At 50.5% G+C, this 27,988-nt stretch overlaps 4 protein-coding genes across 10 annotated transcripts in view; 2 read left to right on the top strand and 2 right to left on the bottom strand.

Moving 5' to 3' along the window:
• Nucleotides 1-4,824, top strand: part of DDX42 (DEAD-box helicase 42) — a 34,326-nt gene extending 29,502 nt beyond the window's left edge. For all 4 annotated transcript variants that reach the window (XM_036899765.2, XM_036899766.2, XM_036899767.2 and 1 more), the window contains 3 exons: nt 1,160-1,270; nt 2,491-2,592; nt 3,242-4,824. In XM_036899765.2, the coding sequence (XP_036755660.2) occupies nt 1,160-1,270; nt 2,491-2,592; nt 3,242-3,931 (903 nt within the window). In that variant the 3' untranslated portion in view covers nt 3,932-4,824. The remainder of the gene's footprint in view (nt 1-1,159; nt 1,271-2,490; nt 2,593-3,241) is intronic.
• Nucleotides 4,825-4,903: 79 nt separating this feature from the next.
• On the bottom strand, nt 4,904-11,554 carry FTSJ3 (FtsJ RNA 2'-O-methyltransferase 3). 3 transcript variants are annotated; one of them, XM_036899770.2, is made up of 21 exons: nt 11,536-11,554; nt 11,278-11,370; nt 10,993-11,098; nt 10,673-10,719; nt 10,475-10,554; nt 9,952-10,051; nt 9,675-9,869; nt 9,482-9,597; nt 9,260-9,364; nt 9,076-9,176; nt 8,809-8,889; nt 8,582-8,716; nt 8,314-8,449; nt 7,119-7,300; nt 6,872-6,995; nt 6,546-6,790; nt 6,189-6,277; nt 6,001-6,100; nt 5,706-5,889; nt 5,529-5,623; nt 4,904-5,440 (listed from the first exon to the last, which is right to left on the bottom strand). In XM_036899770.2, exons 2-21 carry the CDS (start codon nt 11,342-11,344, stop codon nt 5,248-5,250), a joined length of 2,481 nt encoding a protein of 826 aa, XP_036755665.2. In that variant the 5' UTR covers nt 11,345-11,370; nt 11,536-11,554; the 3' UTR covers nt 4,904-5,247. The 3 variants fall into 3 exon arrangements, with proteins under 3 accessions (XP_036755665.2, XP_036755664.2, XP_057357602.1); XM_036899769.2 differs by lacking the exon at nt 11,536-11,554 and adding an exon at nt 11,453-11,525; XM_057501619.1 differs by lacking the exon at nt 11,536-11,554 and adding an exon at nt 11,441-11,469.
• A 269-nt stretch (nt 11,555-11,823) lies between these two features.
• PSMC5 (proteasome 26S subunit, ATPase 5) lies at nt 11,824-16,083 on the top strand. 2 transcript variants are annotated; one of them, XM_036899775.2, is made up of 12 exons: nt 11,824-11,937; nt 12,479-12,550; nt 13,597-13,666; nt 13,969-14,066; nt 14,239-14,295; nt 14,374-14,604; nt 14,896-15,022; nt 15,121-15,311; nt 15,410-15,508; nt 15,586-15,696; nt 15,784-15,870; nt 15,979-16,083. In XM_036899775.2, the coding sequence occupies exons 1-12, from the start codon at nt 11,914-11,916 to the stop codon at nt 16,030-16,032; spliced, it is 1,221 nt and encodes a 406-aa protein (XP_036755670.1). In that variant the 5' UTR covers nt 11,824-11,913; the 3' UTR covers nt 16,033-16,083. The 2 variants fall into 2 exon arrangements, with proteins under 2 accessions (XP_036755670.1, XP_036755671.1); XM_036899776.2 differs by lacking the exon at nt 11,824-11,937 and adding an exon at nt 12,090-12,319.
• A 64-nt stretch (nt 16,084-16,147) lies between these two features.
• SMARCD2 (SWI/SNF related, matrix associated, actin dependent regulator of chromatin, subfamily d, member 2) lies at nt 16,148-25,569 on the bottom strand. The gene is made up of 13 exons (XM_036899773.2): nt 24,997-25,569; nt 20,714-20,898; nt 20,478-20,520; nt 20,207-20,329; nt 19,267-19,422; nt 18,713-18,808; nt 18,477-18,578; nt 18,187-18,348; nt 17,929-18,026; nt 17,633-17,768; nt 17,348-17,470; nt 17,112-17,213; nt 16,148-17,036 (listed from the first exon to the last, which is right to left on the bottom strand). The coding sequence occupies exons 1-13, from the start codon at nt 25,210-25,212 to the stop codon at nt 16,983-16,985; spliced, it is 1,596 nt and encodes a 531-aa protein (XP_036755668.1). The 5' UTR covers nt 25,213-25,569; the 3' UTR covers nt 16,148-16,982.
• Nucleotides 25,570-27,988: the final 2,419 nt, after the last annotated feature.

The following is a 27,988-nucleotide window of genomic DNA, read 5'->3' on the forward strand; positions in this document are numbered from 1 at the left end:
CTTCCCTGCCATCTTCTCTTTTGGGGGCTAAAACATGATGTCTTTAGAAACAACAACAATGTATTTAACTATTCCTTATAAGATTTGGATCTCAGACCTTTAACCACACTGATTACCAATCCAAAACTGAGTGAAGCATTCTACCCAATTAACTCCTGAGTCATCTTAATATATGCAGTGACCAAATTACAGGTGGGTTTAGTATACAAGTTCTGATAGTAGAGATTTACATGTGTGGCAAATTCCTAGGCCAACTGTTAATCCATAATGCAGATGAGATGTGGCACTGCCCGTGCTTAGGGTCCTGGGAGTAAAGGACCTGAATTGTGGGAGGGACTAGAATATTCTTTACTTTCCTGGGGTATAAAGAGCTCATCCCAAACTCAAATTTTGAATGAGATACATTTTGTCTTGAGCATTTTCGTACATATCTCTCTGTGCCGCAGGAATCCTGTGCTCTCACATTGTGGTGCATCAGTTCCCTGATAAGTAGTTTGCCCCAGCCTGTCCTGCCTCTCAAGTACTTTGACTATAACATGTGACTGTCAGATGAAGCTCTAACCTCCCATAGAGATGTTTGCTTTGTGAACAGAATGTGAATAAATCTGGTTTGTAGTATTCTGGCAGTGATCGAGTTCAGTGAAAATTTTTAAGCTCTATTATGAGTGAATAAAATTTTCAGTTGTGTGGCTGCCTGTCCTGGGTGTCTGTCCTAGAGTCAATTTTAATAAACCACATTTCACATAACTTTTTTCCTTTACTTCTAAACCTAATTCTTAAAAGTTCCAAATTTTTATGTCCAGTGGTATGTTCAGATTGTTTGAGAAACAAAAAATAGTTTCATTTTCAAGGAAGTTTGAAGTGGCCAGAGTAACTGCTCTGCACGTGAGGATTATCTATGACATGTCACTTACCTTCCTGGATGCCCTGAAGGAAGCAGGAAAGAAGAGTTAGATAAGGAGCTAAACCTGACAAATTTGGTGGATTAAACTACCAAAAAAGAAGCTAAACTTTGGTTCCTGTGAACAGTTCCTCCCATAAATACATTGGTTAAAGGTGAAACAGAAAGTTCTCCCACTTAGTGTCCTCTTTGACCTTGCCCTCTTCCTCTGGCTGCTGCTTCCTCCCCTGGCTTAACTGTGAATTGTGTTCAATGCAGAATGCCTGGTTTCGGAAATCCCGTTTCAAAGGAGGGAAAGGCAAGAAGCTGAACATCGGTGGAGGCGGCCTAGGCTACAGGGAGCGGCCTGGCCTAGGCTCTGAGAACACGGTGAGTCCAGACTGCAGTGGTTCCCTTGGGGCTGGTTCTGAGTCCTGCATGACATGAGGACTGTTCTTACCAACCTGAGAAAGCCTCAGTGAGTTCAAAACCCTGTCTTAGAAGGGAGCTTGTGTTTAATCTGCCATTTTGAGTCAGTACAATGCTGGTACTTAATGTTGTGACTTTCTATTTGAAGAACCATCTCTGTGTATGTGGCTGACTAGGCATGCTCAGGAAATGAGTCTAGATAAGCTGGGGTTCTCAAATTGTGGTCCCTGGGCCAGCAGCAAATTCAGACTCATGCTTCGCCCTATAGTTAGTGAATCAGAAACTCTGGAGGTGGGGCCCAGCAGTCTGTTTCTATTATAAGCCCTCCAGCATTGGCTTAGAGCCTGCTGCTTATAAGACATTGGCATATGGTTACTCTGTGAACTCTACCTTTACTGTGTTACTCTGTAGTTGTAACTAAACTGTAGGAATGATTCCCACGTTATCTGGGAAACTATATCAGAGATGAGAGGTAGCTTTTCTCACAAACCACCCCTGATGGCTTAACTGCACGTTTCCTGTCACTTCAACAGCTTTTGTCCTTGGCTTAGGAATCAGCCTACATTTTTGGTTAACTTGATGTCTGAGAAATAGTCTCTTCCCACATTACAGTAATGGTGACGTGGATGGTATGGGTGATGGTGATAGCCAACACTGAAAACTAAATGGGTGCTAGGCCATTCCAAGCAATCATACGTATGAATTGAATCTTCACAGTCAGCCAGTGAGAGTAAATACAGATAGTAAAACTGAGGCACCCAGGGGTACACACTGCCAAGTGTTGAAGCTGGCATTCAGACTCCAAGGGTCTGGATTCAGAGCTTTAGCAGTCATTCATATGCTACACTGTCTTCTGGCCTTTCCATTCAGTTTTTACATAATTACATAATGTGTGTGTTTATGTGTAAAAATAATACCATATGAGCAGCTTGGGGCATAATCTGACCTCATTTCTGATTATTAGGGTCAGTGCCCAGGATAGAAGTAATTACTGGGCTGAAAGGCAAAAGCATTTTGAAATGATTTATTGCTGCATCTTCTCTCACAAAACATAAGTAACTTTCTAAAAATATCCTGTTGCCATTGCAGTTCCCACTTCAGATTTCAGTATATTGAAGCCCAGTCTGTGCAGTGGGCTTTTCCTACTTATTTTTCCATTCTCACGAATGTGTTCATTTTAGGACCGAGGAAATAACAACAATGTAATGAGCAATTACGAGGCCTACAAGCCCTCCACAGGAGCCATGGGAGATCGGTTGACAGCAATGAAAGCCGCTTTCCAGGTCTGAAATTACTCTTGGGCAGTAATAAGGTGGCCTAGTCTTCCTGAATTGGTGGCTGGGTGTATAGGCTGTATGCTGGATTTAGGGCCTTCTCAGTGCTTTCTGTTTTGAATATAAACTTAACCTTCGCTTACCTAGAGATACAGGTGTAGAGGCTAGAGAAACCCCTCTTGTTGGTCACCTGCTTCAGTCATACCCAGAGCCCAGGACTGTAGTACGCTGCAGGCTTGGTGTTCCTTCCCTGCCTCAACAGCCGGGAGTGTTGCCCACCTCCAGGCTGTTCCAATCTAGTGGAGAGTGAGTACCATTTTTTAGCTAAGAGATTTGATTCTCGTCTCTTACGAACTCTGCACCCATTATCCTTCTAGACCTACTCTGGCTCCAGTTAGCTAGCTGACAACCAGTGAACTAGCTAGGCCTTAGTTAACACATTGTATTTGCCTCCAGACTGATGTTTTAATTAGATCCCAAGATTTGTTCTTTTTCATTAATAGAGCAGCACAGAAACTGCAGGATTTGTGGGTCAACATGCGAACATCACAGTACCAAGACAGCAGAATTTCTCTATTTTATAATTGCCATGCTTATATATTCAAGTTCCTTAAATTGAACTTACTGTCTTAACCTACTCCTGTTATCTCTCTTTTAGTCACAGTACAAGAGTCACTTTGTTGCTGCCAGCTTAAGCAACCAGAAGGCTGGAAGCTCTGCTGCTGGGGCGAGTGGATGGACTAGTGCAGGGAGCTTGAATTCTGTTCCAACTAATTCAGCCCAGCAGGGCCACAGCAGTCCTGACAGCCCCATTGCCAGTGCCGCCAAGGGCATCCCAGGCTTTAGCAGCGCCGGCAGCCTCAGCAGTGCCCCAGTGACCTACCCTACTCCTGGAGCCCAGGGAGTCAATAACACGGCTTCAGGGAATAACGGCCGAGAAGGAGTTGGGGGTGGCAATGGGAAAAGGGAGAGATACACTGAGAACCGGGGTGGCAGCCGTCATAGTCATGGAGAGAGTGGCAATCGGCATGGCGATAGCCCACGTCATGGAGATGGTGGTCGCCATGGAGATGGATACCGCTACCCAGAAAGCGGTGGCCGTCATGGTGATGGCCATCGTCACGGGGAGAACAGACATGGAGGAGGTGGAGGCCGACATGGGGAGAGCCGAGGTGCAAACGATGGTCGGAATGGTGAAAGCCGGAAAGAAGGTTTTAACCGTGAGGGCAAGATGGACCCCAAGGTAGACAGCAAGATGGACAAGATGGACAACAAGACAGATAAGACAGCTGATGGTTTTGCTGTTCCGGAGCCACCCAAGCGCAAGAAAAGTCGATGGGACAGTTAGAGGGTATGTGCTAAAGTGTGGAATCAATTGTCTTTAATTTTATTTTTAGAAAGATTTTTGGTAAGTAGGTGTCTCAGGGCTGGGTTGGGGCCCTAGGTGTAAGGACCCCCTGCCCTTAGTGGAGAGCTGCAGCTTGGAGACATTACCCCTTCATCTGGGTCAATGTTCAGATGTTTTCTTAGGAAGCTGTTTTGGTCCTTGGAAGCAGTCAGAGCTGAGAAAGTTCTTTTGGCTCTGGGTGAGTTGTCGTGAGGGTCATTTGAGACCTTGGAAGAAAAGGGCCTTTATAGGGCACAAAACTCACTCTTGGTTTATATTATATGTAGCGTATATTTTTTACTAAAATGTCACCTTACAAACACCTAGATTAAATTCTTTTTCTTAGCTGTGTGGCCAGGCACTCCCTTTTTTAGGAGCTGGCTTCTGCAAACCCAGTCCATTGAGGTGTTATGGGAAGCACTTTGGTGCTTCCAGACTGCAGGGAAGGGAAAGATGTGATTCTAAGGGGGAATAGGTGCTCAGGTTCCCCAGCAAGGCTTGTGTCCAGCCCTGAGAGAGGAAGCAGCAGCCTGCCAGACCCAGTGCAGCTACAACTGAAGGGGAAAGATGATCCTGGAAAGAGTATTTGCTCCAGATTTGAAGTGTCGCTAAATTTAAAATAAAAACCCAACAACAGCAGCTTTTAAAGTGTCTTCTCCTTCTATTTCATTGTGTTTTTTTTTTAACTTGCCACAATGGTAGAAAAATCTTTTGCTGAAATGATTTTGATGATTTTTGTTCTATCTTGTTTATAAAAGGAAAAGAAATATACTTTGAATTTTGTGACTTTGTGAAGGTTTCTTTAAGATGTGCATTCCTTTCTGCTTGCTCTAGTAAATGTTTTACTACTGGGACCGGTGGATTGTTTGTCATTTCTACTTCATAGTGAGTTGTACCTGTGAAGTACAATTTAGAATAGGGCAGAACACCCAGTTGGTACCATCCTGGTTTTATTCAGATGATCATGGAAGAGGAGAGGGGAAAACTTGAGAGGCCTACACTCCACTTCCCCTTAACTTTAAAAAGGTACGACTGTTCATCCAGTAGCCCGTACTTTTCACAGAAGGGCTGTGCACCAGCAGGACATTACAGCAGTGCTTTAATGGGATGTCCTCCTCACCACTCAAGACCACCCGAGAGTTCTAGTACCAAACCTGTCTTCTCAGATGACTGCGGAGCACACGAGGGTACAGGAGGTACCAGGAGGCTGGGGTGGGCAGCACCAAAGTGCTCTCCGTCCATATATACCGTCTCCTCAGGGGCCCTAGTGGGTCCATTCACTTCCGCCTGTGTTTTTTCTTCTGCTCCTTCCGTTGCTGTGCTCTTTGGTCCTTCTTCATCCTCGAGTCCACCACCTTGAAATGACCTCTGACTCCAGCTGGCCGGCGCACTTTGCGGCCCACGCCTTTTTTGGCTATAACATAGGTGACTTGACGTTTCTCCTTGCCAAGCCCAGCCTTCTTGTAGAGACTGGAAGTGGAAGAAACAGGTTGGAGGCTTCCTGCCACTCTTCCTAATCCCCTGTACCTCAGTGAGTGACCTCTTCCCCATTACTTACCTTCGGAGCTGTGCCACTTTCTCTCGTTCTGAGATGTCTACCGTGTTCACCACGGCTTCTGCCTTTTTCTTGGTTTGCTCCAGCTTCTTCAGCATCTGTGCAGGGACCTCAGTCAGGCTGACCTCTTCACCTCCCCGGCCCCACCCACCCCTAATCTCAGGCAGCCTCACCACTTACCCTCCGTTTCTTTCTGGCCTTGGCCTCAGCCACTTTCTTAATGGGACGTGCGTTGATTTCCCGCCAGCGTTTTCGGTAATGTTCCACCTCCTTCTTGTCAATAGGTAATTGCCGTATCCTGTGCTGCTTTTCCTCCTGCACAAACCACTCAGGAAGCTCCTCTTCCTCCTCGTTGAATGTGTACCTAGGCGAAGAGGACACCAGCCCTGATGACTACAACAGACCTCCTAGAGGAGAAACCGCCTGCCTACCCATGCTCCCCATGCCACTTCTCATGATTCTCTGGCCCCCTTACCGGCTGAAGGAGTTATCTATGAGGTCTCTCTTGGCCTTTTTGGAAGAGGCAATAATAGCACCTAGAGCAAGACCTTCAGGGTCCAGAATCCGATGTTTCGCTAGAGAAGGAAGGAGCAAAGCCAGAGTTCAGTTCCCCACAATGAAGCTTCCAGTGTCTTCGCATTCCACTGGGTGCAGAGCTCTCACCTGGGTCCTCGATGGGCACTACCTCAAAGCCACCATCATCATCTGATGTAGGCCCACGGCTTTGCTTCTTGCCACGCTGTGGTTCCCAACTGCAGAAGAGTATAGACTGGGTGTACGTTCCACCATTCCCCACGCCACTCAGACCCACACACACCTCATCTCAACACTGGTTCCTAGTTAAAGCTTGGGGAGCTTCTAGAAATCCTACCACACAGGCTGTACTGCAGACCACTTAAACCAGAATCATCAGTATTTTTAAAGTTCTCTATTTACCCAACTTTGAAACCCTGAACTAGAGAAATGGTCAGAACCACTGCTTCCTCTTCATTCCTTCTCTCATCAGCTGCAGCCACTCACCTCTCTTCATCCTCACTGCTGCTGCTATCACTGTCTGAGCGGCCATCTCCTTCTTCCTCCCCAGGGCCAGTGGCAGCCTCTGCCCCCTTAGGGGCCTCATCCTGGCACCGGGGGGGTGTTCTCTCAGTCTGCACACTGGAAGGTGGAGGCGCCAGCTGCCCCTTCCGACGGCTCTCATACAACAGCTGGGCCTGACTGATCTCCAGGGCCTCGTCAGCATCGTCCTCAATGCCACTGAAGCCATCCTGTGATGGGGGGAATCTTCAGCCCAGCCCCCTGCTCCCAGGGCATGTCCGTTCTTGTCTTGGCCCCCAGCCTCCTCTTACCTTTGAGAACCACAGGTTGGCTTGTTCTTCCTGCAGTACCGCCTTTTCCTCCAATGGTACCAGCAATGGATTCTCTTCTTCCTTCTCCTCTTTTTTATTATCTTCTACTTCAGCAAATTGTACACTATAGATCCAAGGAATGTGGGTGAAGGATTAGTGCCCTGGAGGACGTACTTCCCAGGGAATACTTGCACCAACTCTTCTTCAAGCCTCAAGCTGAGTGTCCACGTACCCCTTTCCCCCTTACCGCTTTTGGGCCTTTAGCCTCTGAGGTCCTCCAACTCCTGCCAGCTCCTCTGGATCCAGGTCACTGTCCAGAGATGCATCTTCCTCCTCCTCCACATCTGATATATAGATGTCATCTCTTGGCAGATCAGCCAGAAACGTGTCTGCCACACTCATATCCCCTTGTGTTACCTCCTCTAACAGCTGAAGTTTGACAGAAAAAGAGATCAAGGGTATGTAGAAGAAACATACTGCCTTTCTTCCCTGTGTGTTTTCTTAAGTTTATCCTTAGCAGCATTCTCTGCTAATGCACTGTGGCAAATACGTTACCTCCTTTTACAGACAGGGATGTGATGGGGCTGTTTGAACAGTCCTGTTCTAAGCCAAGTCACTCATCTATCCCACTCAGCTGTCTTGTCTTCAAAGGTAGCAAAAACAGGTTCATGAAAAAGTAACCCCACAGCCAATATAGCATCAAATCTTAACATGATCTAAAACTGGTTTTTTTTTTCCCTGAGAATACAATGTACATATTTTTTTCCACTGGTAACAGGAAAAATTGTTTTTCTTACAAAGGCAATTATCAACCTCAAAATATATCTCATGGCAAAGACAGCTACCAGATGAGTGTTTATTACATCCCAAGGATTATACCTCACCATTTTTTTTTTAACTGAGGCAAAGAATGGATGAGTGCTTACTGCCTCTCTGTACCAAAGTTGACCTGGTTTTCTGTTCCCACACAAGCCACAAAAGCTCATCTAGTCTGTGACACCGCTTTTATCTGGAAAAGCAGGCTCTCCAGTGTTCAGCAGACAACCCCTAGCTCTGTGCACAAGCTACTAACGTGGTCTTGGTAAACTGAATAACACTGCTTCCTTCTGAGAGAAACCCTTACAGGAGCTGGTAACCCAGGTCCCCTGGCTACATCTATTATAGTCTAAACTTCCAAAGAGCACCTCTTGGTTTTAATATTCTAGTTCTACAAGAATAAATCTATCATACATGAATCTTCCAAAAGCTGAAATCATTTTAGGTGTACTATGTTCCTTTCTGGCTTCTGAGACATGAGTCCTTTGTTCTTTTCCTAATCTCTCAACAAGTCATCGATAAGCCACTGTGAGCCATAATCATTTAACACACTCAAAAAAACCCACCCAGATCCCCCCACCTCCAAATACCCAAACAGATCCTCCTGCCTCCTCACTCTGCCTTACCTGGTGACCCCGGATGGTACGCAGGGAGAACATGCCAGTCTCCCCGTCGTCTGCAATAGAAACCCCGGGAAGATCCATCTTTAGTTCCACGCGCTCCCGCTGCTTTCTCTGCTCGCGCAGCAGCTTCTTTTTCTTCCTAAGGGGACCACTTGAGCAATTAAACCTGCCCAGCTGAGAACTCTGTACCCACGCCTTCATTCTCCCCCATCTTCACATACTGAGGACAGCTCTGCAGTGGGGCTCCCAAGCTACTCCCTGGCTTCCTCACCTCTTTAATTCCGCCACTTCCTGGGCCTTCATCTCTGCCACTGTACGGTTCAGCTGTTCCTCCTCTTCCTCCTCCTTAGAGGACTGCCTGGCTGTTGACTCCTCCTCCTCATCTTCTTCCTCTCCCGAGCTGAGGCTGATAAAACAGTCCAAGGAGTTTGGTTATTTTCCCACACGCTTACCCCCAACATGCAGTCAACCCCTGCCCTGGTTTAGTTCCCTCCTCACCTGATGTCCAGTGCCTTCGCTTGCTCTCTCAGCTTCTTGGCCACATACCGCCGAAGCTTTGTTCTCCAGTTCAGTAGGGACCTGCCCAGAAATACCATCACTGGCTTTACTGTTTTACTGTCTCCCTTTTTGTTTCAGGCCCCCACCCCAAATTTCAAGCACAGCAGCATCCTATTCCTAGCGATCCAATGTCATGGTCTTCAAAGGCCTTCCCCTGCTTTTGAGGCTTTCAGACACCTGGCACCTACACCCACCCCCAACGCATACCTAAGCTCCTTGCGCCCCAGCACTTTGATATCCTGACAGCACACCCGCACATCCTCAGTGGTGGCTGGATGTTGTGCCAACTCTTCATCATCTAGTGAGATCTGTGGGGAAAGGGAAAGGAGTTGGTTGATTTCCAGACCATGGTTGTGGAGCTTCATTTCACCCCCAAAGTCTGGGGACTCACTTCACTGGCTTTGGAGAGGAAGTCAACAGGGTTGGCAGCTCGGAGAAAGTCAGTGACCGAGGTCCGGTGATACAGAGTGAGATCACCCTCAGCATAGCCTTCAGCCTTGGAGAGGGAAATGAAGATGGTTGAACAGTCCCTTCTGGGGTGTTTGTCAGACCCACCAGGCCTAACCATCCCAGAGTTCCAGGACCTGAGGGTGGCCCCATTCCTCAAACACACCTTTGGCTTTTTCTTAGTAACCAACTCAGTAACAGTCTTGGCCTGAACTTCAACCTCCTTGAAGGCAAATTTGGGGTCAAAGAATTTACTGTCAACCTTGTCCGGAGCCAGAAATCCTAAGATAATATGTTATATGAGAAAGTGCTTTGGTAGTGGGAAGACTGCATCAAGAGAAAGAAAACCTGATGCCCACCCTGGCAGACTACAAAGATCTCTGCAGATTCATGGCGAGAGGCTTGGGGCTTGGTGGCCTGGACACGGCGGAACAGCTGCTGGAAGATCCAGAGTAGGGGCTGATAGTCACGGGAACGGAAAACCTTTGTGATGAAGCAGCCACCACGAGCCAGAAAATCACAAGCCAAACGCAGAGCCATCAGTGTCAAATGGGCTGCAGGAGACAAACAGTTAAGCCAAGAACCTCCTCTGCAGCCTGCCTCCACCCTCATCTCCACAGCCCTCCATCCTGGCACCTTGGGAGTAAGCATCATGGACCCAGCTAGCCCCAACGTTGGGGGCCCCATCATTGAGCACCACGTCAACTTTCCAGGTCTTTAGCTCCTTCTTCAAGGCCTACAGAGAAGAAAAAGGGATTATGGTAATAAACAGAAATGGCTATGAATGGAGTCCCTGGTTCAGCCATTTGTCCACCCGGTCATTTGTTGAGTGCCCCACCATGGACCAAATCCTGTGCCACGCACAGAGGATCCAATTGAAAAAACACTATGTCTGTCTGCATGGAACTTACAGTCTACTAATAAGCCCCTTAGAAAGGACTTCACTAAAATCTCTGCATTTCCTCCAATTCCAAACACCTCATTCCTGATGAAGTAAGGCCGCCAGGCTTATGGTGGGCCTTGTCCTACAGACACCTTGCAGGCACTGCTCAAAGGGTGATAAACAGGAAAGACTTGCCACCAAGAGATTTGGATGGGAAGAGAGAGAGACATGGATGTTTGCATATAAAAGGCTCAAGAAGAAAGTGATTGCCATTACCTGCCTACAGCGTTCTGTTGTGATGTCCTCCTGGAGTGTCACCACATTGGGAAGAGGCTTGATTGGAACCAGGTCCACTCCTGGAAGAAATCAGGTCAGGATATTCCAAAACGCTGCCTCGAGGAAGGAGAAAAGAAATGCAGAACACAGTACCTCATACTTCCATTAGCTAAAACACTCAGTCCATCTGTCACTCACCCACAATAAGGCTGGATACAGGCATAAACTTGGCAGCCACCTGCAGCCTACAAAAGACAAAACATTAAAACACCCAGCACTGTCCGTCCCCTTTCGCAATGTCATCTCTAAACCCTGGTGTTAGGTGCCCGTGCCAAGTGCTGTGGCCAGAGTTCGTCATGTATACACATTCCAAACCATTTCTCTGCAGTCTATGTTCTCGAATGCACAGAAGTTTGAGGCTGGCAAAACTGTATCTCTCCCTCCCCCAGTGCAACTCAAGCCATGCAAGTCCGGAACACAGCTGCCAGCAGGGGCCACAGGTACCGACTGTTACTCACCATCCCCCTGGCGCAGCACACAGATCCAACAAGGCTCGGGCTTTCTGCAGGAACTGAAAGCGGCGATTCAGCTGGATAAGCTTGAAAGCAGAGCGGGAACGGTAACCTGGAGACACGACAAAATAATAAAGCCCGCGTAGCGCTTTCCCAACGGGATTTCTGCTGCCTCACAACCCACCACCCTAACGCGGAAAAAATCTATGCTGAAAGGGGGAGCGAACCGAACAAGGTCGTCTCTCGCTGGCTCGAACGTGAACCCTGCGAGCGGCGCGAACCCGGACTCACCGGTCTCCTTCGCCAAGTGATAGAACTTGTCCCGCCGGCCCTTCCCGACCTTGCCCTTCTTGCCCATAGTGGAATGGAGGAGTGTCACTCAACCTGGGGAGAAAGCAGAAATTAGAACATCTTCACCCCGAACACTAGATTCCGCTTTCCGTTCCCCACTTGCCTTAGCAGTCACCTGGGCAGCTCATTCCATACCACTCCTCTCCACCCAGCACCTTTTCCCCACTGGCGGAGCGGCACATGCAAGCTCAAACCTACTTCCGCTTCCGCCGTTTGTGTCCCCGGCTCTAAGTTTTCCGCCATTTTGAGCGTGGCCACAAAAATTTTCTCTATACTCTTGTCTCCAGGTCTTATAAATCGGAAACTGGGACCAGGAGAGCAGATTACTTGAACTAAAACCAACCAAGTTTCCAGAGAGCAATATTTAGAAGTTATGTTTCCTCTTCATCCCTTGCCAAAGCTCCTAACCTCGCGTAGCCCCGCCTCCCAATAACGGCCCCCGTTACCCTTTCTCTGCACACCCCGCCCATTGACCCGGAGCTTTTTTCTGCCCGGATCTTCCGACCCCAAGCTGTTGCTTCTGCGTCTGCGCACAAAGAGGGCTCGGATGCCGGCTGTCTCGACGGAAGCGGGAAGATGGCGCTTGACGGACCAGAACAGGTATGGAGGCGGCCTCTGCCGGGCGGGATCCGGGGCTGGATGCGAAGCTGGCGTGATCCGAGATGGGCAGCCAGCTGGGGCAAGGGGATCGGGTGGGTCGGGAGTGGGTGGACCAATCCAGACGGGGGCCTGCCTGGGACCGGATCTGCTGTGTCAGCGCCGCCTCCGGCGGGTCAGGGAAGGGCCGGGAGAGGAAGACGGCGGTGGGAGCGGAGTGAGAGGAGCGATGGGAGAGGAACCGGCCTTTCCGCGAGTCGCCGGAGACAAGGGCGGTCGTCCTTCTTGCTGAGCCTGTGGTATATCTGGGGTTTGTACAGCGCTTGACTCGGTGCAAAGCGCTCCCGGGCGTGTCGTCTCTCGATCCTCCTGAAAGTCTTATGAGGTAGGCGGCATTCTCATTCTTTTAGTTCCGTCAGAGGGAAATGGAAGGTTCTGAAGACAGGGAGTGAGGGATTAGAACTCAAATCGTAATTCTGCAGAGTTCAAGCTGGTTTTATCCTTGAATGTTTAGCCTGTTTAAATACTAACACTGTGTCTGCAGATGGAGCTGGAAGAGGGGAAGGCAGGCAGTGGACTGCGCCAGTATTATCTCTCCAAGATTGAAGAACTCCAGGTGAGGACAGACTCCAGAGGTCCAGAGGGAGCTAGAAGGGGATGAAGGATTAATGAAGCAGATTTCTACAAATTCTTGTAATTCGGAAAGAAGTAACCAGCCAACAATATAAAGTACATAAAGCTAATAGTCTCTTGTTATTCTCAAGCCCCACCCCTTTGAAAGTAATTGGTATTCACAGTTTGTTACCTTATGACCTCTTCAGGAGTCAAACTTTAACAGGAAAGGTACCCCTAACCAAAAGCCATTCCTTTTGGAAAAAGCCCGAATGAGAATTTCTCATAAAAGAGAAGACATAGGCTCAGGAGATGAGATTTATCAAAGAGGGGTTTGGGCAGGGTTAGAGTGAGGGCTGACAGAATTAAGCCTGGACAACAATGATTCCATGGGACTGAATTAAAAGGAATTGGGCAACGTGGTGCTGAAGCCTAAAGAGGGAGTAGGGACCATAGAAACAGGGAAAATAATGAATATAAATCAGATGGAGGAAAGCCACGAGGAAAATTCTGAACTCCAGGTATTTTTGCAGGTATTATATTTGGTTTATCATTTTTTAAATGCTTTTGTATATAATACCATTTGTTCCTCACAATAGTCCTGAAAATCAAGGCAGGATAGGTGACGCTATACCCCCTTGTGGTTTGGTAACAGATCTAGACCTTTTAAGTGGCTTTCCGTAGCTTTACTTAGCTGTTTAATTGACAGCAGTGGAGCAGTAACTTAGGCTTCTGGCTTAAAGATCTTTCCACTGTACCATGTTACTGCCCTGCAAGAAATGGACAACACAAGCCAGCTGAACTTTTCTCCATTAGGGTTTGTTATTCTTTGACCAGTGTTAGACAAGCAGCCTTTTTTGATGACTGCCCTAGGCCCCAGAGGGACTCTTGGAGGAAAGGACAGGGTCATTAGGCTCATCCTGGAGAATTTGAAACAATGTGCAGGTGTCCAGTGCTCTTCCCTGACTCAGCTCACACCAGCCTGTGAAGGTCATGGCCAGGATCTTAACCTCTTAGTATTTTCTGCCCTTTGTTTTTTGTCTTACACAGCTGATTGTGAATGATAAGAGCCAAAATCTCCGAAGGCTGCAGGCGCAGAGGAATGAGCTTAATGCAAAAGGTGAAGGGAGGATGATGGGAAGTGTGGACAGTTGGTCTAAGGTCTGAGTGTTCAGAGCTCCCGAAAGTAGTCTTCACATTGGCGCTTAGTGATTTCTCCCCGAGCAAGGTGATGCTTTAGACCTTCATTATGTAATCGTTCACACCCATGTCTACTCAGCCCCATTGTCAACCCTTTAAAGACGTGTTTGACTTTTTCAGCTTTCCCTCAAGATGGAGCTTAGTTCTTGCATATTGAATTGAGTAGTGGGGGCAGGGACACTTAAGCAGCTGGGTGGAGCACTATGTCTGTTTCCCATCTAGTTCGCCTGTTGCGGGAGGAGCTACAGCTGCTGCAGGAACAGGGCTCCTATGTGGGGGAAGTAGTCCGGGCCATGGACAAGAAGAAAGTGTTGGTTAAGGTAAAGACAACAGGACCCCAGGGACTAGCCCATTGCCCGCTGCATTCCTGTACCTTTGTGTGTAGCCTTTCAAAGACTGTTTTCTCATGTTATGTAGGATTCATGGATCTTCATGGGTGAGGTTAGTGATGTGATGGCTGTCAGGGGAGGTCACAAGCCCTTGTTTCTTTAGGTACATCCTGAGGGCAAGTTTGTCGTAGATGTGGACAAGAACATTGACATCAATGATGTGAGTGCAGCAGGCAAGGTGGGAGGTCAGGGTCAGCTCTCACCGCACCACTTCCTGAAACACTGTCCCCTTCCCCAGGTGACACCCAATTGTCGGGTGGCTCTAAGAAATGACAGCTACACCCTGCACAAGATCCTGCCCAACAAGGTTGACCCACTGGTATCACTGATGATGGTGGAGAAGGTGCCAGATTCAACTTATGAGATGATTGGTGGGCTGGACAAGCAGATCAAGGAGATCAAGGAAGTGATTGAGCTGCCTGTTAAGCATCCAGAGCTCTTTGAGGCGCTGGGCATTGCGCAGCCCAAGGTGAGAAAATAGGACTATGTGGGACTGTGCTATTCTGGTACTCCTCGAGCCCCAAGACCTCTGGCAAACCGAGTGCAGGGTAGACTGGGGCATTCCTAAGCTGGCCCTCCCACTGAAGAGGAGCTGGGGAGTGATGCTGCCAGGTCATGTGCATAAGAGCTCCAGAAGGGACCTTGATGTTCATGTTTTGTATCCCTGGGGTCTTCTAGCACAGAACATGTACTCAGTAACATTCAATGAATGAACCTTGGGGGCTGGCTTTCTGCCCTGAGTCTTGCTGTTTGTCTTTAGGGAGTGCTGCTGTATGGACCCCCTGGTACCGGGAAGACACTGTTGGCCAGGGCTGTGGCCCATCATACAGACTGTACCTTTATTCGTGTCTCTGGCTCTGAACTGGTACAGAAATTCATTGGTGAAGGTAATTGTTCTAGAAACATGAAAACGAAGCAGAAGTCAGGGTGGAAGTGAGGGTAGGGAATTCATTGGCATGTTTATGCCACCTTGGCCTCTGAACAGGGGCAAGAATGGTGAGGGAGCTGTTTGTCATGGCACGAGAACATGCACCATCCATCATCTTCATGGATGAAATCGACTCCATCGGCTCCTCCCGGTTGGAGGGGGGTTCTGGAGGGGATAGTGAAGTGCAGCGCACAATGCTGGAGTTGCTCAACCAATTGGACGGCTTTGAGGCTACCAAGAATATCAAGGTATGATGGGCTTGGCCACGGGATGAGCCAGAAGAGGGCCCTGAGGGCCTGCAGCCTGAGGAAGGGCTGAGCTGATGCCACCCCCTTTCTCCAATCAGGTTATTATGGCTACTAACAGGATTGATATCCTGGACTCAGCGCTGCTTCGCCCTGGGCGCATTGACAGGAAGATTGAATTCCCACCCCCTAACGAGGAGGTTTGTGATGAGAGCACTGGGAGTGGCCCTGGCTATGGGGAAGGCCCAGGCTCAGGCTCTTCCTGTCCCATCTCTAGGCCCGGCTAGACATTTTGAAGATCCATTCTCGGAAAATGAACCTAACCCGGGGGATCAACCTGCGAAAAATTGCTGAGCTCATGCCAGGAGCATCAGGAGCTGAAGTGAAGGTAACGAGTGCCCAAGGCAGCGGGTGGAGGTGGGAGGGTGTGGGTTCAGGGGCACAGCAGCAGCGCCTGTCTTTTTGCCCCCCTCAGGGTGTGTGCACTGAGGCCGGCATGTATGCCCTACGAGAGCGGCGGGTCCACGTCACCCAGGAGGACTTTGAAATGGCAGTAGCCAAGGTACAGGCCTCCATCTTTCCCTTTGCTGACGGTGGCTCTGGAGCAGTGGGGTTAGGGTGTGTTCACCCAGCGTATGCCGTGATGCTCGCTCGCTCTCTCTCTCTCCAGGTCATGCAGAAGGACAGTGAGAAAAACATGTCCATTAAGAAGCTCTGGAAGTGAGGTGGATGTCTTTTTATGTGGATCCCTCAAATAAAGCTCTGCCGGACAAGCCCTTTAGGATTTCAGTCTGTTAATGAGGGCCACACTGTTCAATGACTGGGTCTGCTACCACCAATAAAGAAAGACTTATTTATTATGAAATCCCCAAATCTGCCAAAGTGGCACTTGCCAAGCCCTGAGCCCACCCTCCTAACCAAGCTGCGGAGGGCAGCAGTGCTCCCCACCTCCCCCTGCCCTCCACCAACCACACACACCCGTGCCTCAGACCACACCAGAGAAGTCCTCTCGCTCCAGGTTTACCGCCCTGGGCACAAGAGCTGGGATGGCAGCCATCTGGCATCGCAGGAGATGATGGCGGCCAGAGCCGCTTGCATAGATTGAGGGAAGAAAATAAGGAGGCACCAGACAGGGCTCCCTGAAAACCCCAACTTAACCCTGTACAAAAAATGGCTCCCACATAGAAAACCTGCTCCCCAAATAGTGCAAATGCCCAAAGGTAAGGGAAAATACCAGCCACAAGGCTGGGCTGGTTGGAATGGCAAAGAACTTTGGTTTAGAAAGGCTAGGAAGGGTGTGAGCTGTGCCCCTCTTCCTTGCCCAGCTCCCAGAAGCCAGCTCTGAAACTCGCCCCCAGGGGGAGTCTGTAAACAAGCAAAGCCAGTGTCCTTTGGTTCTGAGACGTCCCCATCACAATGTCAAAGCCTGGCCTCCAGTCCTACTTGGGCCTGCCTGCAGGGGGCAGAGGAGGCATCTGTTGTGAACCCAGTTAAAGCCAACATGTAAAGTAAGAGGGCTTTGGGGACCAAGCAATGAGGCATCCTATCACTACATTTATGAAACTAAAGCTGCGGAGCAGAGGGTGACAGGAGACACTCCTTCACACCATCCTTTTCCCCATGTCTGCAGCCCCAGAGGATGGTCGCCTTCCAGGCTGAGGGGTCCCTGAGCAGTTAGGTCAGGCGGATTCCCAGCACCTGTTCCAGTTCCTGCCGCCGCTGCTGCACCTGGAGAAGAGACCAGCAGGCAGCTGAGGCCTCTGCTGCTCTCAGCCACAGGAGGGCAAACAGGCAGAGCCTCACCTTGGCAAAGATGTGCCTCCCCACTGCTTCCTGGGCCCAGGGCTGGTGGTAGAACGCAGCTCGTCTCTCCTCCTCAGGATTCCCGATCACATCGGTGATGATCTGCGAAGAGCCAGGGGGAAGGCAACAGCATAATTCCCACCCCTGAACCAATATGCCCGTTACCGGAAAAATGGTGATGGGGGTAAAAATCACTCAGTGCTTAACGGGATCAACCTCAGTAAAGAGGACCCTACCTTGAGGTCTCGGCGCTGGGAACGGAGCCATTCCTGGATGAAGTCCTGTGGGTCAGTGCTAAAACTAAGCATGAAATCCCTCTGAGTCTTCAGCTGGTTGATTGACTCAATGGTCTCATGGATCTGGGGAAAATGGTACATGTATCAGGCTAGCCCCACCCCCAAAGGGGTATATTTCCAGGCAGGCCCAACCCAAAGGACGCGAGATCCTGTTCCAAGGGGTAGTACAGGTTACTGCCTACCCCCATCTTGGGCCCCAATGGAGGCTGGAGGCAGAGGGCCCACCTTGACGTCCAGGGAGGCAATCTCCTGCTGATTGGTGGTAGAGGCCAGAAAATTGCTCATCTGGGCCTTAAGTGGGTCGTCCACCTCCACATCAATGTCATAACAGGCTGTCTTCTTCTGGTCATTAGGGTCCACACTGTAGGCAGCACAGGAGGGGAAGGGTGAGCACACAGCTGTATCCATACCCCACCTGGGCCACACCTGCACATAGTGGAAACAAGAGACCACGCCTGCTGCTGCTCTTTAGCTTCAGACCAGGTGAAAGGTGAACAGCTCTTTGAAGTCCTTTCACTTACCTGATGACGTGGTTGATAACAATGGGGTCTGGATGCTGCAGCAGCCCAGCCAGCTTTATGGGAATCTCAGAGAAACGGAGACGGCCACAGCTGAAGATCTGGAGAGAACATCAAAGGCTTGCTGATGGCTTTGAGGGCATGGGGTAAGAGGACCATCTCTGAGTCAGTGTGAAGAATGAGGCCAAGGACGAGCCCAGCAAGGCTCTGAGCAGTAGACAAGGTGGGCTGTGCGACCAGAGGGCCGGTGTGGTGGCTAACCTGGCGGAAGTAGCGGTTGCAGTTGATGTATTCTCGTTCGTGCCCGTCCTGCAGCTGGTTGTGTTTGATGTAAAGCCATAGGGCCTGCATGATGGCTGCCCTCGTCTGTGTGTGCACCCCCAGTAGCCTTGCCAACCGAGGGTCCAACTTGTACTGGGGAGGCTGGGGACAGACAGGATTCAGAGGAAGGGTTTTTGTGAGAAGATGAAGTGGAAGAGTACAGGCAGGGTTTACAACAGGAACCTGTTCCCCCCGCCCAGAGGACTCCCTGTGGCCCCAGGACACGTCACCTGATGATCCAGCATGAGCAGAAGGGTACACTTGACGTTGAGGTCACCAGGCCGTTTCACCTGGAAGCCATCTGTCTCCTGGGTGGTAGGCATCCGGTGCCACTGGCAGGGGGGAGGGGAGAACTCTTTCACCAAAGGGTGGGCACAAACACACACCTGGCCCTCCCAGGGGCCCAAGGCCATTTCTCTGCCCAACGGCAGGTTAGCCTACGCTCCCCATGCCCCAGACTGCTCACCTCCACCAGATGGTTGTCTGGCCCATACAGCTCCTTATCCAGCTCAATAACAAGGCTCTTAAAGAATGACGAAAACTTCCTCTTCTGTTTGCTAGGCTGGAGACAGAAAGGGGTATGAGATGGGGTTGGTGCTAAGCTCTAAAACCTAAACCATCCTAAGCCCCAAAATGAGGAATACTATTTCCACACTGAAGCCCAGGATACCGAAGATCCATGGGCCCTGTAAGCAGCAGCTGGACTCTGGGAAAAGCGAGAGACTGCAGGCAGGGAAAGGGCTGTCTATGCAGCGCCACTGAGCCAATACAGGACTAAACAGAAAGGGGCACCCCTTCCTTGAGACACTTCACTGCCATCTAAAGGAGAACTGCTCTAACAACTGCACAAACCTTCAACCACTAACTAGCCTGGAGTCCTGCAAAGCACAACCATGAGCAGCGCCCTCTCCCTCAGGCAGGTCTTCTTCTATGAGTACCCAAGTGCCTGGCCCGTTTTAAACCTACACAGGCCACTCCCCGACCCCTACCCCACCCCAGATACCTCCTTCTCCAACTCACGTCGTCCAGCAGTTTTCCCTCCACTCGGAGTTCCCAGGAAGCCACCTTGTCCCCTGCTGGGGTTCCCCCAGGAGTCCCCGCAGTTCCTGCACTATCACCTTCTGCCTTGCTGGGACTGAACGTGTTGGAAATATAAATCCGTAGCTTTCGTTTTTGCTAAGGAGAGAAAGACAACCAGCTAGAGGTAGACCAACGTGTTGGAAAACACCACCATGTTAGGCACCAGGAACCGAAAGTAGAAAATTCCAGTCCAGCCTTCAGGACCTCACAATATAATGGGGGAGACATATACATTATCAACAATTCTGACACACGGGATCAGTGGCGTGAAAGCTACATACTGGGTGCTACTGGGCAAATTGGAAGCCTCCGGCTCATATTTTCAATGAATCAAAACACCCATATGGTCCCAGAATACCCTCATCTGAAAAGCCTTACTACTCACAGTCTTAGATTATTATTAAAAGAAAGAAAGAAAAAGCTTCTCTAGGGATAGGGAAGGAGATAGGAACTGCCCTTATCTACCCTCTAGTTTTGCCTTTCAAACTTCTGACCATAATCCGTAAGATTTATATTTTAACTCATGACCCAGGTTACTTACATACATACATGTGGTCATGTGTGCATGTGGGCACACACACACATATACACACATACACACACCCCTACCCCTATCTGAAAGAAAAATGTCACGAATATGTTTACTACTATGGTTAAGTTCTACTCTGAAGTGTTACTGTAATTTCTACTTTATATTTATTTCATTGAAAGCATGCTTGCCCACATTAAACTGAGTCCAAGCTCCACTAATTGGCAGCATCGTGTAGTGTGAAAAATCCCACTCCAGCCCAATGCAAACCCTTGCCTGACCCCTGAAAAACAACACCAGGGACAGGCAGAGAAGTTTGGGAAAGCCCAGGAGCAGCCAGGCTGCACACACCGTCAGAGGCTTTTTGATGGCTTCCTGGATCTCCATCCGCTTTCGAGCAATGGTCTGGTCCAGCTTCCGCTCAAAAGCCAAAAGATCCATGTATGCCTGGGACTCTGGAACAAGCTCCCGAATCTGGAAGAAGGGAGGAGGAGTTCACCAGCTTGTTTCAGCCTCAGAGCTGGCTCCTTCCTCCACCATCCCAGGGGTGAGGGAGACTGCCTCCACCGGCAGCAAGTCAGCCACTGGGCAGGCCTCCTGGGCCCCCTCCCAACATACTCACTCGCTGAGGTAGAACCTTATCTGCCATCTTCCTCCTCTTTAACCTAGGGAAGACAGAAACCCATTTAAGAGGCCAAGAGTTGAAAAGCCCCGTCCCTGCCCCCAGCACCCAGCGCCCCCATCCCCAGGACACTCCCCAAAGAGAACAAAGAGTCTTCCTCAGTCACCGCAGCTCTTAGGACAGAAGGAAGTTACCACTAGAGCTGTACTGGAAAGAGTGGGAGAAACCGGTCTTACCCCCGGCGTTGGGTGGGCATCGGGGGCTGGGCCTGGGGCACGAGCAGGCGTTTTCGGAATGGGTCCATCATGGTGGGTGGCATGCCAGGTCGAAGTGGAGCAGCTGTGCCAAATGGGGAGCCAGCAGGGGGTCCCACCTGCAAGCCAGCCATGGGCATCCGGCTCCCTGGCGACATGCCAGGCCGCTGCAGAAAGTGAGTCAATGGGGGCGCATAATTCAGTGGCAGGCTCCTATGAGGCCCATAGCCCATTCCTTCCATCCCTCTTCTCAGCCAGGTATGACCCTGAACAGCACAATGCAGAGCCTGGGCTGGAGGACCAGGAACAAAGGGGAGCAGGCAACAGGCAGAGGTGTAAACCACACCTTCCCCGCCCCCTTCACCGCCTGGCAGCTGTGCTGGCGAATGAGTCCTGCCTGAGCCCAGGGGCGGGAGAAGAATCCTGCCCTCAGAGGGAAGGGCCTGGGGGTTTTTCAGGGCCCACCACCATCTTGCAGCCCCAGCATGCCACGCCTCACTGGGACTGGCCATCTGTGAGGTACTCTTGAGGCCCTGAGGTGGTGCCAACAAGTACCCTCCTCCTCCCAACCCAGAGAGAGCAGCACAGCACGGAGGGAAGGCATGGGGGCGATGTCACACCCAGGTGGACGGGTGTAGTGTGATATGGGCAGGCTGACAGGGCGGAACCCTGTCACCAGCCTGGTAGGTGACTGACGGAGGAAAGGCAGTCCAGCGGGCAGGCAAGCCCGCGAGGCAGCAGCATTCCAGGTGAGCATGCTGCAACAGGATGGCTTGGAACTTGTCTCAGCTGGTGGGGGTGGCCTCAGGCAGAGTACAGAGACCATCTGGTCACCATATGGCCCCTATGCACAACCCAGAACCGGACCCTTCTCTCACCTCCCAACTGCCCAGCCTCCTATGCCTATGCCAAAAGACCCCCAAAGGGAAGCTATGGCTCCTGGGTGGCCTATGGGAGAGAGAGCAGCTGGCACCTGGACTCTGTCCGGGGTCCATATACCAGCTGGCACTTGGGGCTGGCTTGGGCTCAACTCAACCCTCGCAATCCCAAACCGGAGACTGCAGGTAAGAGTATCTTGGGATGCAGGGATCAGAGTCGTAAGGTCAGCAGAGGAATCTGGGTGACAGAAATGGTTTCTTTAGAAGCCTGCAGAAGGAATTCCCATCGAGGTCCAGCTCCCTGACTCTTCTGTGGAGCCCTTCTGGGAGTAACCTCCACCCCGCGCCCCCCTTCTCCATGGCTGCTGCCTGCAAGGCCTGTTTGGCAGCTCTGCCTTGCACACACTGTCCCTGGCAGCTTCACAGGGCTGGCCTCAGGGCCCAGATTATGCAACCAGTTCAACCAGCCAACCACGCCAAGCTGGGTGGGGACTCACACCAAATCAAAGGATCCCCTCCCTGGCCTCAGCATCATGGAGACGCAGAGCTCCCTCCACCTCTTCATCTAACACTAAACCCATGTTCTCACCACAGAGCGCCAGACTCGTGACCCCTCAGGCAGGTTCAGACTCAGAGACAGACAGAAATATGACCCAGAGATGTGGGGAAGGGGAGGTGGGAGGGAAGCATCTGCACTCAACGTGAGGGCTAACGACCTTAGGAGGCCTTCCAGAAGTCTCTCCTCATCAGAAAGAGATTCATCTGAGCTGCTAAAAAGCAAAAGACAGCCTGTTTCTCTGCCTTAATGAGCCATGGCCAGAGATTACAGAAAAAACTGAGGGTAGCCACAGTTGTAAGCCCAGGCCCCAGGCATCCTGGGTGGGTTTTCCTGAGCTGAAGGGGAGGAACAACTGAAGCAGCAGGAGTAAGCTGGGGCTCTGTGGTCCCCCAGAAGCCACTCACTGGGGTTTTACAAAACCTCAGCACCACCCAGCCCTCCTAGGCAAATACTCCCTTAACAGGAAGTCCCAAGACAGGGCAGCACAGGCAGGACCCAGAATAGGCCCCACCCAGTCATCTGCTCCAGACTTCCCAGGTGCAGAGCCCCCTGCTGCCCAACTGCTCCCAAGAGAGGGAAGGGGCCCAGGGGAAGGCTGCTTGCAGTTCATGAAGTCCCAGCGTGGCCTTGCCAAGCTCCACACCTGGGCTCTGAAGCACCAGTAACTCTTCCTCTTCCAAAAAACAACCCAAGAGTTAAAGTAAAAGAAAAGAGATTAAAGTAAATCTCAGGCTCCCTAACTCCCCACCTGCAGCAAAGCTAGATAAGCCCGGCTAGGTGCCCTGAACCTTAGAACTGTGCAACGTCTCCAGAGTAATCCCAGCAATATGAATTTTGTGGTTTTTTTCCTCTAAGTTCCTCAGTTGACTGTGATCCACAGCTCACAATACTGTCTGGAGGGAGGTGGGTCATCACTTCTCCCCTTTCAATAGGCTCCCCATTTGCCCAAATTGGGCCCTGAAAGCTTTGTTCTTCCAGCTCACCTCACGCACCCTGACACACAGGAACCCCTTTGCCCCTCCGTTCTCCAGGAAGTCACACAACTGGTCTTGGAAAGAGGCCAAGCAGGGTCTTCCCTCTCCCCATATATCTTTACTAACCCTCCCTGGAAAAGGAGGCAGTGGTGATGAGAAGCTTGTGGGATAGGAAGCAGAGGCTCAGCGCCTTCCCAGTTCCCCACCCCTAGTATCCCAGGGCTAACCAGCCAGCCAGCTGGGCCTTGCCACGGGCCCAAGGCTATTCCCTGCAAAGTACTGTGGAATCCATCCTCTCAGGAGCTTTCCCAGGGCACAGTTCCCATGGGCTGCAAGCTAAAAAGACTGGAGAGGCTCCTGTCTTCCTTAGCACCTTCCCAGGCCAAAGGTCCAGAGAGAGGCTCCCAGGCCAGGCCTCAGCTAGCTGGCCCAAGGGCTGCAAAGACTGAGGTAGGGATCCCTCAGTGACACCTTGAGGCCATGAATACCCAAGGGGTAGAACAAGATGGGAAAGACAGACCCCAGCTGGAGTTATAGGGACCGGATCTCTATCTGTCAATACCTGGACCCTTTGTCTTCTTTAGAGGAAGGAGGGAGAATGAGGGGTAAGAGGGGGAAATCATTGTCCCCAGTTAAATCGTCTCTTTAGAAAGTGAGGGCCCCGGGGCCAAGAGATGATAGGCATACCCTGCTCTCTATGAGGATCCATTTCTGGGACCTCTACCTGGAGATATGAGGCTGGAACAAAGAAAGCCAGGCTTCTTTGGGAGATTAGCAAGAAGCCAGTGCCAAATGCTGGGCACATGGGTTGGGATATGGCATTGTTAGAATCTAAAGACTAAATTAAAGTGGCGAGGGAGCAGGAAAAGGATGGCCATCCCAAGCTTTCTGGGACAACCAGAAACAACAGACTAGGAGACTGATGAGCACCGCCAGCAGGCTGAGCTCCACACACACTGACCCCACAGACCGAGTCTCTGCCTCTCAATGGCCTTTGAAGCTGCAACCTAAGAAGCTCTCCATGAAGCCAATCCCCAAAGGTGTCAGGACGGAACCCTTTGAGGCAACTCTGGCAGGGTTCTCCAGCCTCAGACCGGCAGGGCTCAGTGGAGCCTCTCTGCTCCTCCAGACTAATCAACTCTTGGACCTTATGACACCAGGCAGAAAGCCAAAAGGAGAGTCTGCCCAGATGGGCTGGGTTTTCCTCCTTCCTCAGGCCTGGCCACCACCATCTCTGGTCTAACCCAGTCATCCCATGCAAAGGTTCGTGGGCCTGACTAAGGACTAGACTACCCCGCACAGGCTGGAATCCCCCCCTTGCCCTATCCTTGGCCTCCCACACCATGGGAAACCAGGCCCTTCTTCTTCATTAGCAGCTGGGAGCCATCTCAGACACGCTAGAACTCTGCCAGTTCCCAACTAGAAACAAAAACCGAGCAGAACTGGAGTGGAACGAAGGGTAACCCTGGTTCCTCAGTGAGGGCCCTTTTCCAAAACTTTCTCAGCATTCCCAGGACCCCCCAACCCTAGAATCTACACTCTACTTTCTCAACCTACCCATGCACAACTCATTAGGTCTAACAACTCTTCCATCTCTGTTACTCAGAATCCCTGTTCCAAGGAAGCCCCCCAGACCCTCCCAACTGCTTCAAACCCTTCGCCCCAAAGTCTTCCTCCCAACTCCTCCACCATCACCTATCCGAGCCCGAGGGTCCCTGGCCTTGCCCTTCGGCCTGTCCCGTGCACTCCGCAAGCAGGACCCCTGCGCCCGCAGTCCAGGCCCTCACTTGCGGCCCTCTCCGCCCCCTGCCCCAGGCCTGCTCGCGAGGCCGCCCGCCTGTCCGTCCTCCTCACCTGGTACTGCGCCGCAGGGCCCGCAGGGCCCATGGGGCGGAAGGCGGCGGCTCCGGGGCCCCCCACGCCTCCAGCCGGCCCCGGCCCCCTGAGCGCCGGTCCGGGCAACATGCCGGGTCCCGCTGGCGGAGGCGGCGCTCCTAGAGCCGCGGCAACTGCGCCGCTGCCAGGGCTCAGCGGGGGTAGCGGGAACCCGCCCGCGCCACGGCCCGACATGGTTCCGTCCCGTCCGGCGGTGTCGCGATCCGGCTCCGGGTTCCGGGCTCCGTGCCGAGTCCGCTCCGCGTTCCGCGCTCCGGGACTTCCCGATCTAAATTCCGGGTTCTGGGATTTGTTGATCCGGGTTCCGGGATTTCCTAATCTAAATTCGCGAGTTCCTCACAGACCCGGTTTGGGTCAGGGCCGATCCTGATTCCGGTCCTGCCCGGGAAATTCCAGATCCGGGATCTGCTTCGGGCCCGCTGCCGCCCCCGTCCTCCGGAGCTTTGGCCACCCGAGTCCACTTACCCAGAGGTAGTAACTTAACTCCGTGCCCCCACAACCAGCCCAGCACAAGGCCCTGCCTATATCCGGCAGCCCAATGCTAGGATGCCTCCTCAAATCCCGCCCCTCGCGAGACCCGCCCTCCGCAGGCACCGCCCCTAACTGCCAGCCGCAGAGCCCCGCCCACATCCTTTGGGCCAGCCCTTCGCCGAAGAGGCGGGGGCGGAAGCGGCTCACGGAAACGCCGAGCAAGGCGCGCGGTCAGAGGTCGAAGGTCACTTAGGGATTCTACCGCGAACTGGGAGTTACTACTCTCGCTCTGGTGCAGCCGGTTCGCCATTGTACTCGGCTACGCCCCTGAAAATAGTTTTGTCACTCCTTTCTATATTTTCAGCATTAAACACTCAACCGAGAGCTGTTCTTCGGGGGAGAACAGCCACCAACTTGACTTTCTTTAAAAGCCCATCCTGGTGCCGCAGAGTTGCCAAGGGACATCTGTTGCCCCAGATCCAGTCCAGCTGTGTAAAGGGTTGGACAAGCTCCGAGTTCTTATCGCATATTTTTAACGTGGCTCTGTTTCACTTTAAGGAAGCCTAATATTTTACTCCACAGGAAATGTGCTTAGGCACAGGAATTTTTCATTACGAGAAACCTCCCTACAGTTAAGGTCTTTCTCCAGGATTTATAGCACTTGATTTTAAAATTTTCAATACCTTTTCCAAAACAACTGTCCTGTAAATCAGAAAGTGTTCAAAATAAGGTGCTTCAGCTGTGCAAAGAAGCCTACCTTCTGGTGGTCTGAGGTTTCCTCCTTTGTGATACAGACCAGTGATTCTTTAATGAGCCCTAGAAACATGCGGGCTCTTGTTAAAAATGCAGATTATGCTTCAGTAGGCCTGGGGCCAGGGTAGGGCCCAAGGTTCCAAATTAATAACAAGCTCCCAAGCCGTGCTGTTGCTACTCAGTCATTTTTAAGTAACCAATATAGACTTTTTCACTCTATACATCCTCTGCTTTGTTTTCATCCCCAACCAAGTTTTGCACCATAGCATCCCAGACCCGTTGATAGTACAGGCCTCCAACCCTTTTTAGTTTTGCTCATCTATACTTCTTGGTACCTTTCCTGCAGTGATAAATCCTGCTGCCTCTGCTTTTCTGCCTCTTAATTCTTCTCAGAGATCCTTTTCTTCTGTATCCCTAAAAGTGGGTTACCTGCCAGTGTGAGAACAGGCCCCTAGAATTGCTAGAGCTGTTGAACCAGGGCCCCTTCCTACCCCTGTAGGGTGAATAAAGAAATCATGATAACACAGTTAAGGTCCATTTCAACTCTCTGAAACTCCTAGAACAACAGTAGTTCTAGAGGAATTAGTAGCGGCAAATGATCTGGGAGCTATTCCAAAATATCCCTGTCAGCCACCCCCCTACATACACATACACGCACACACGTAACCAGTGTTGTATTTTTAAAATAAGCCTCCCGGGCAATTCTAATACACTCCTTACTGCAAAACACAGATAAGTTAGTGCATTTAAAAACAAATAAAACTGTTAAATGTAGTTCAGGTCCTGTTAATCCCTTGCTTAAAACCCTCCCCAGTTCCCCAAATCTCTTCCTTTGACTAAGGGTCAGTACAGAGGTTCTTCTGGCAATTCTAACAGCAGAGTCCCTTCCCATGTCAGAGCCTCTCTGCCTCCAGCTCTTCCCTGACTTTTCCACTCACTTTCCTTACTTCCCACCAAGCAATCATCACACTATGTAATTGTTTGTGTGTACTGGTTTACTGCCTGATCTGGCTTCCTCACTAAAATTTATAAACTCTGTGAACATAGACACTCTCTTTCTCATCTCATTTTTCTTTTTTTTTTTTTATTGAGGTGAGATTCACATAATAACCATTATAGAGTGACCAATTCAGTGGCATTTAGTACATCCAGTGTTGTATGATCACCATCTCTATCTAGTTCCAAAACATTTTCATGAATCCAAAAGAAAACCTATACCCATGAAGTAGTTGCTTCCCATTTCTCCTTCTTCCTACCCCCTGATACCCACCAACCTGCAGTCTGTCTCTTTGGATTTACCTATTCTATTATTTCATATAAATGAAGTCGTGTAACATGTGGCTTTTGTGTCTGGCTTTTTTCACTTAGCATAATGATTACAAGGTTCATCGATATTGTAGAACTTCATTTCTTGTTCTGGCTGGATAATATTCCATTGTAGGTATACACCACAATTTGCTTATCCATTTATCTGTTGATGGACATTGGGCTTTTGGTTACTGTGAGCAGTGGTGCTATGAACAAGCACATATATGTATTTGTTTGAGTACTTGTTTCCATTCTTTGGGATACATATTGTGTCTCTTAATCATTGTTATAACCTACTCAACAAATGTGTGTAAACAACTGAATGATCCTTGAGTGTAGGAGTGAATGAGAAACAATGTAAACAATGCTATGATACAAAGTCCTCAAGGTGTTAAGGGGAAAACAGAGATGTCTAAGG

The sequence above is a fragment of the Manis pentadactyla genome, chromosome 4 (genome assembly GCF_030020395.1).
Source record: "Manis pentadactyla isolate mManPen7 chromosome 4, mManPen7.hap1, whole genome shotgun sequence".
In the NCBI taxonomy this organism is placed as follows: domain Eukaryota; kingdom Metazoa; phylum Chordata; class Mammalia; order Pholidota; family Manidae; genus Manis; species Manis pentadactyla.

Excerpts from the sequence above, each read along its gene's own strand:
- SMARCD2 (XM_036899773.2), bottom strand. The coding sequence starts at position 25,212 with ATGTCGGGCCGTGGCGCGGGCGGGTTCCCGCTACCCCCGCTGAGCCCT. Across the intron at positions 20,899-24,996 it reads GCCCTGCGGCGCAGTACCAG|CGGCCTGGCATGTCGCCAGG; the intron begins GTGAGGAGGACG and ends CACTTTCTGCAG. Across the intron at positions 18,027-18,186 it reads GCAACCGCTACTTCCGCCAG|ATCTTCAGCTGTGGCCGTCT; the intron begins GTTAGCCACCAC and ends TGTTCTCTCCAG.
- PSMC5 (XM_036899775.2), top strand. The coding sequence starts at position 11,914 with ATGGCGCTTGACGGACCAGAACAG. Across the intron at positions 12,551-13,596 it reads CCAAGATTGAAGAACTCCAG|CTGATTGTGAATGATAAGAG; the intron begins GTGAGGACAGAC and ends TGTCTTACACAG. Across the intron at positions 15,871-15,978 it reads TTGAAATGGCAGTAGCCAAG|GTCATGCAGAAGGACAGTGA; the intron begins GTACAGGCCTCC and ends CTCTCTCTCCAG.
- FTSJ3 (XM_036899770.2), bottom strand. The coding sequence starts at position 11,344 with ATGGGCAAGAAGGGCAAGGTCGGGAAGGGCCGGCGGGACAAGTTCTAT. Across the intron at positions 6,791-6,871 it reads CCAACCTGTGGTTCTCAAAG|GATGGCTTCAGTGGCATTGA; the intron begins GTAAGAGGAGGC and ends CCCCCATCACAG. Across the intron at positions 6,101-6,188 it reads AGTGCCCATCGAGGACCCAG|CGAAACATCGGATTCTGGAC; the intron begins GTGAGAGCTCTG and ends TTCCTTCTCTAG.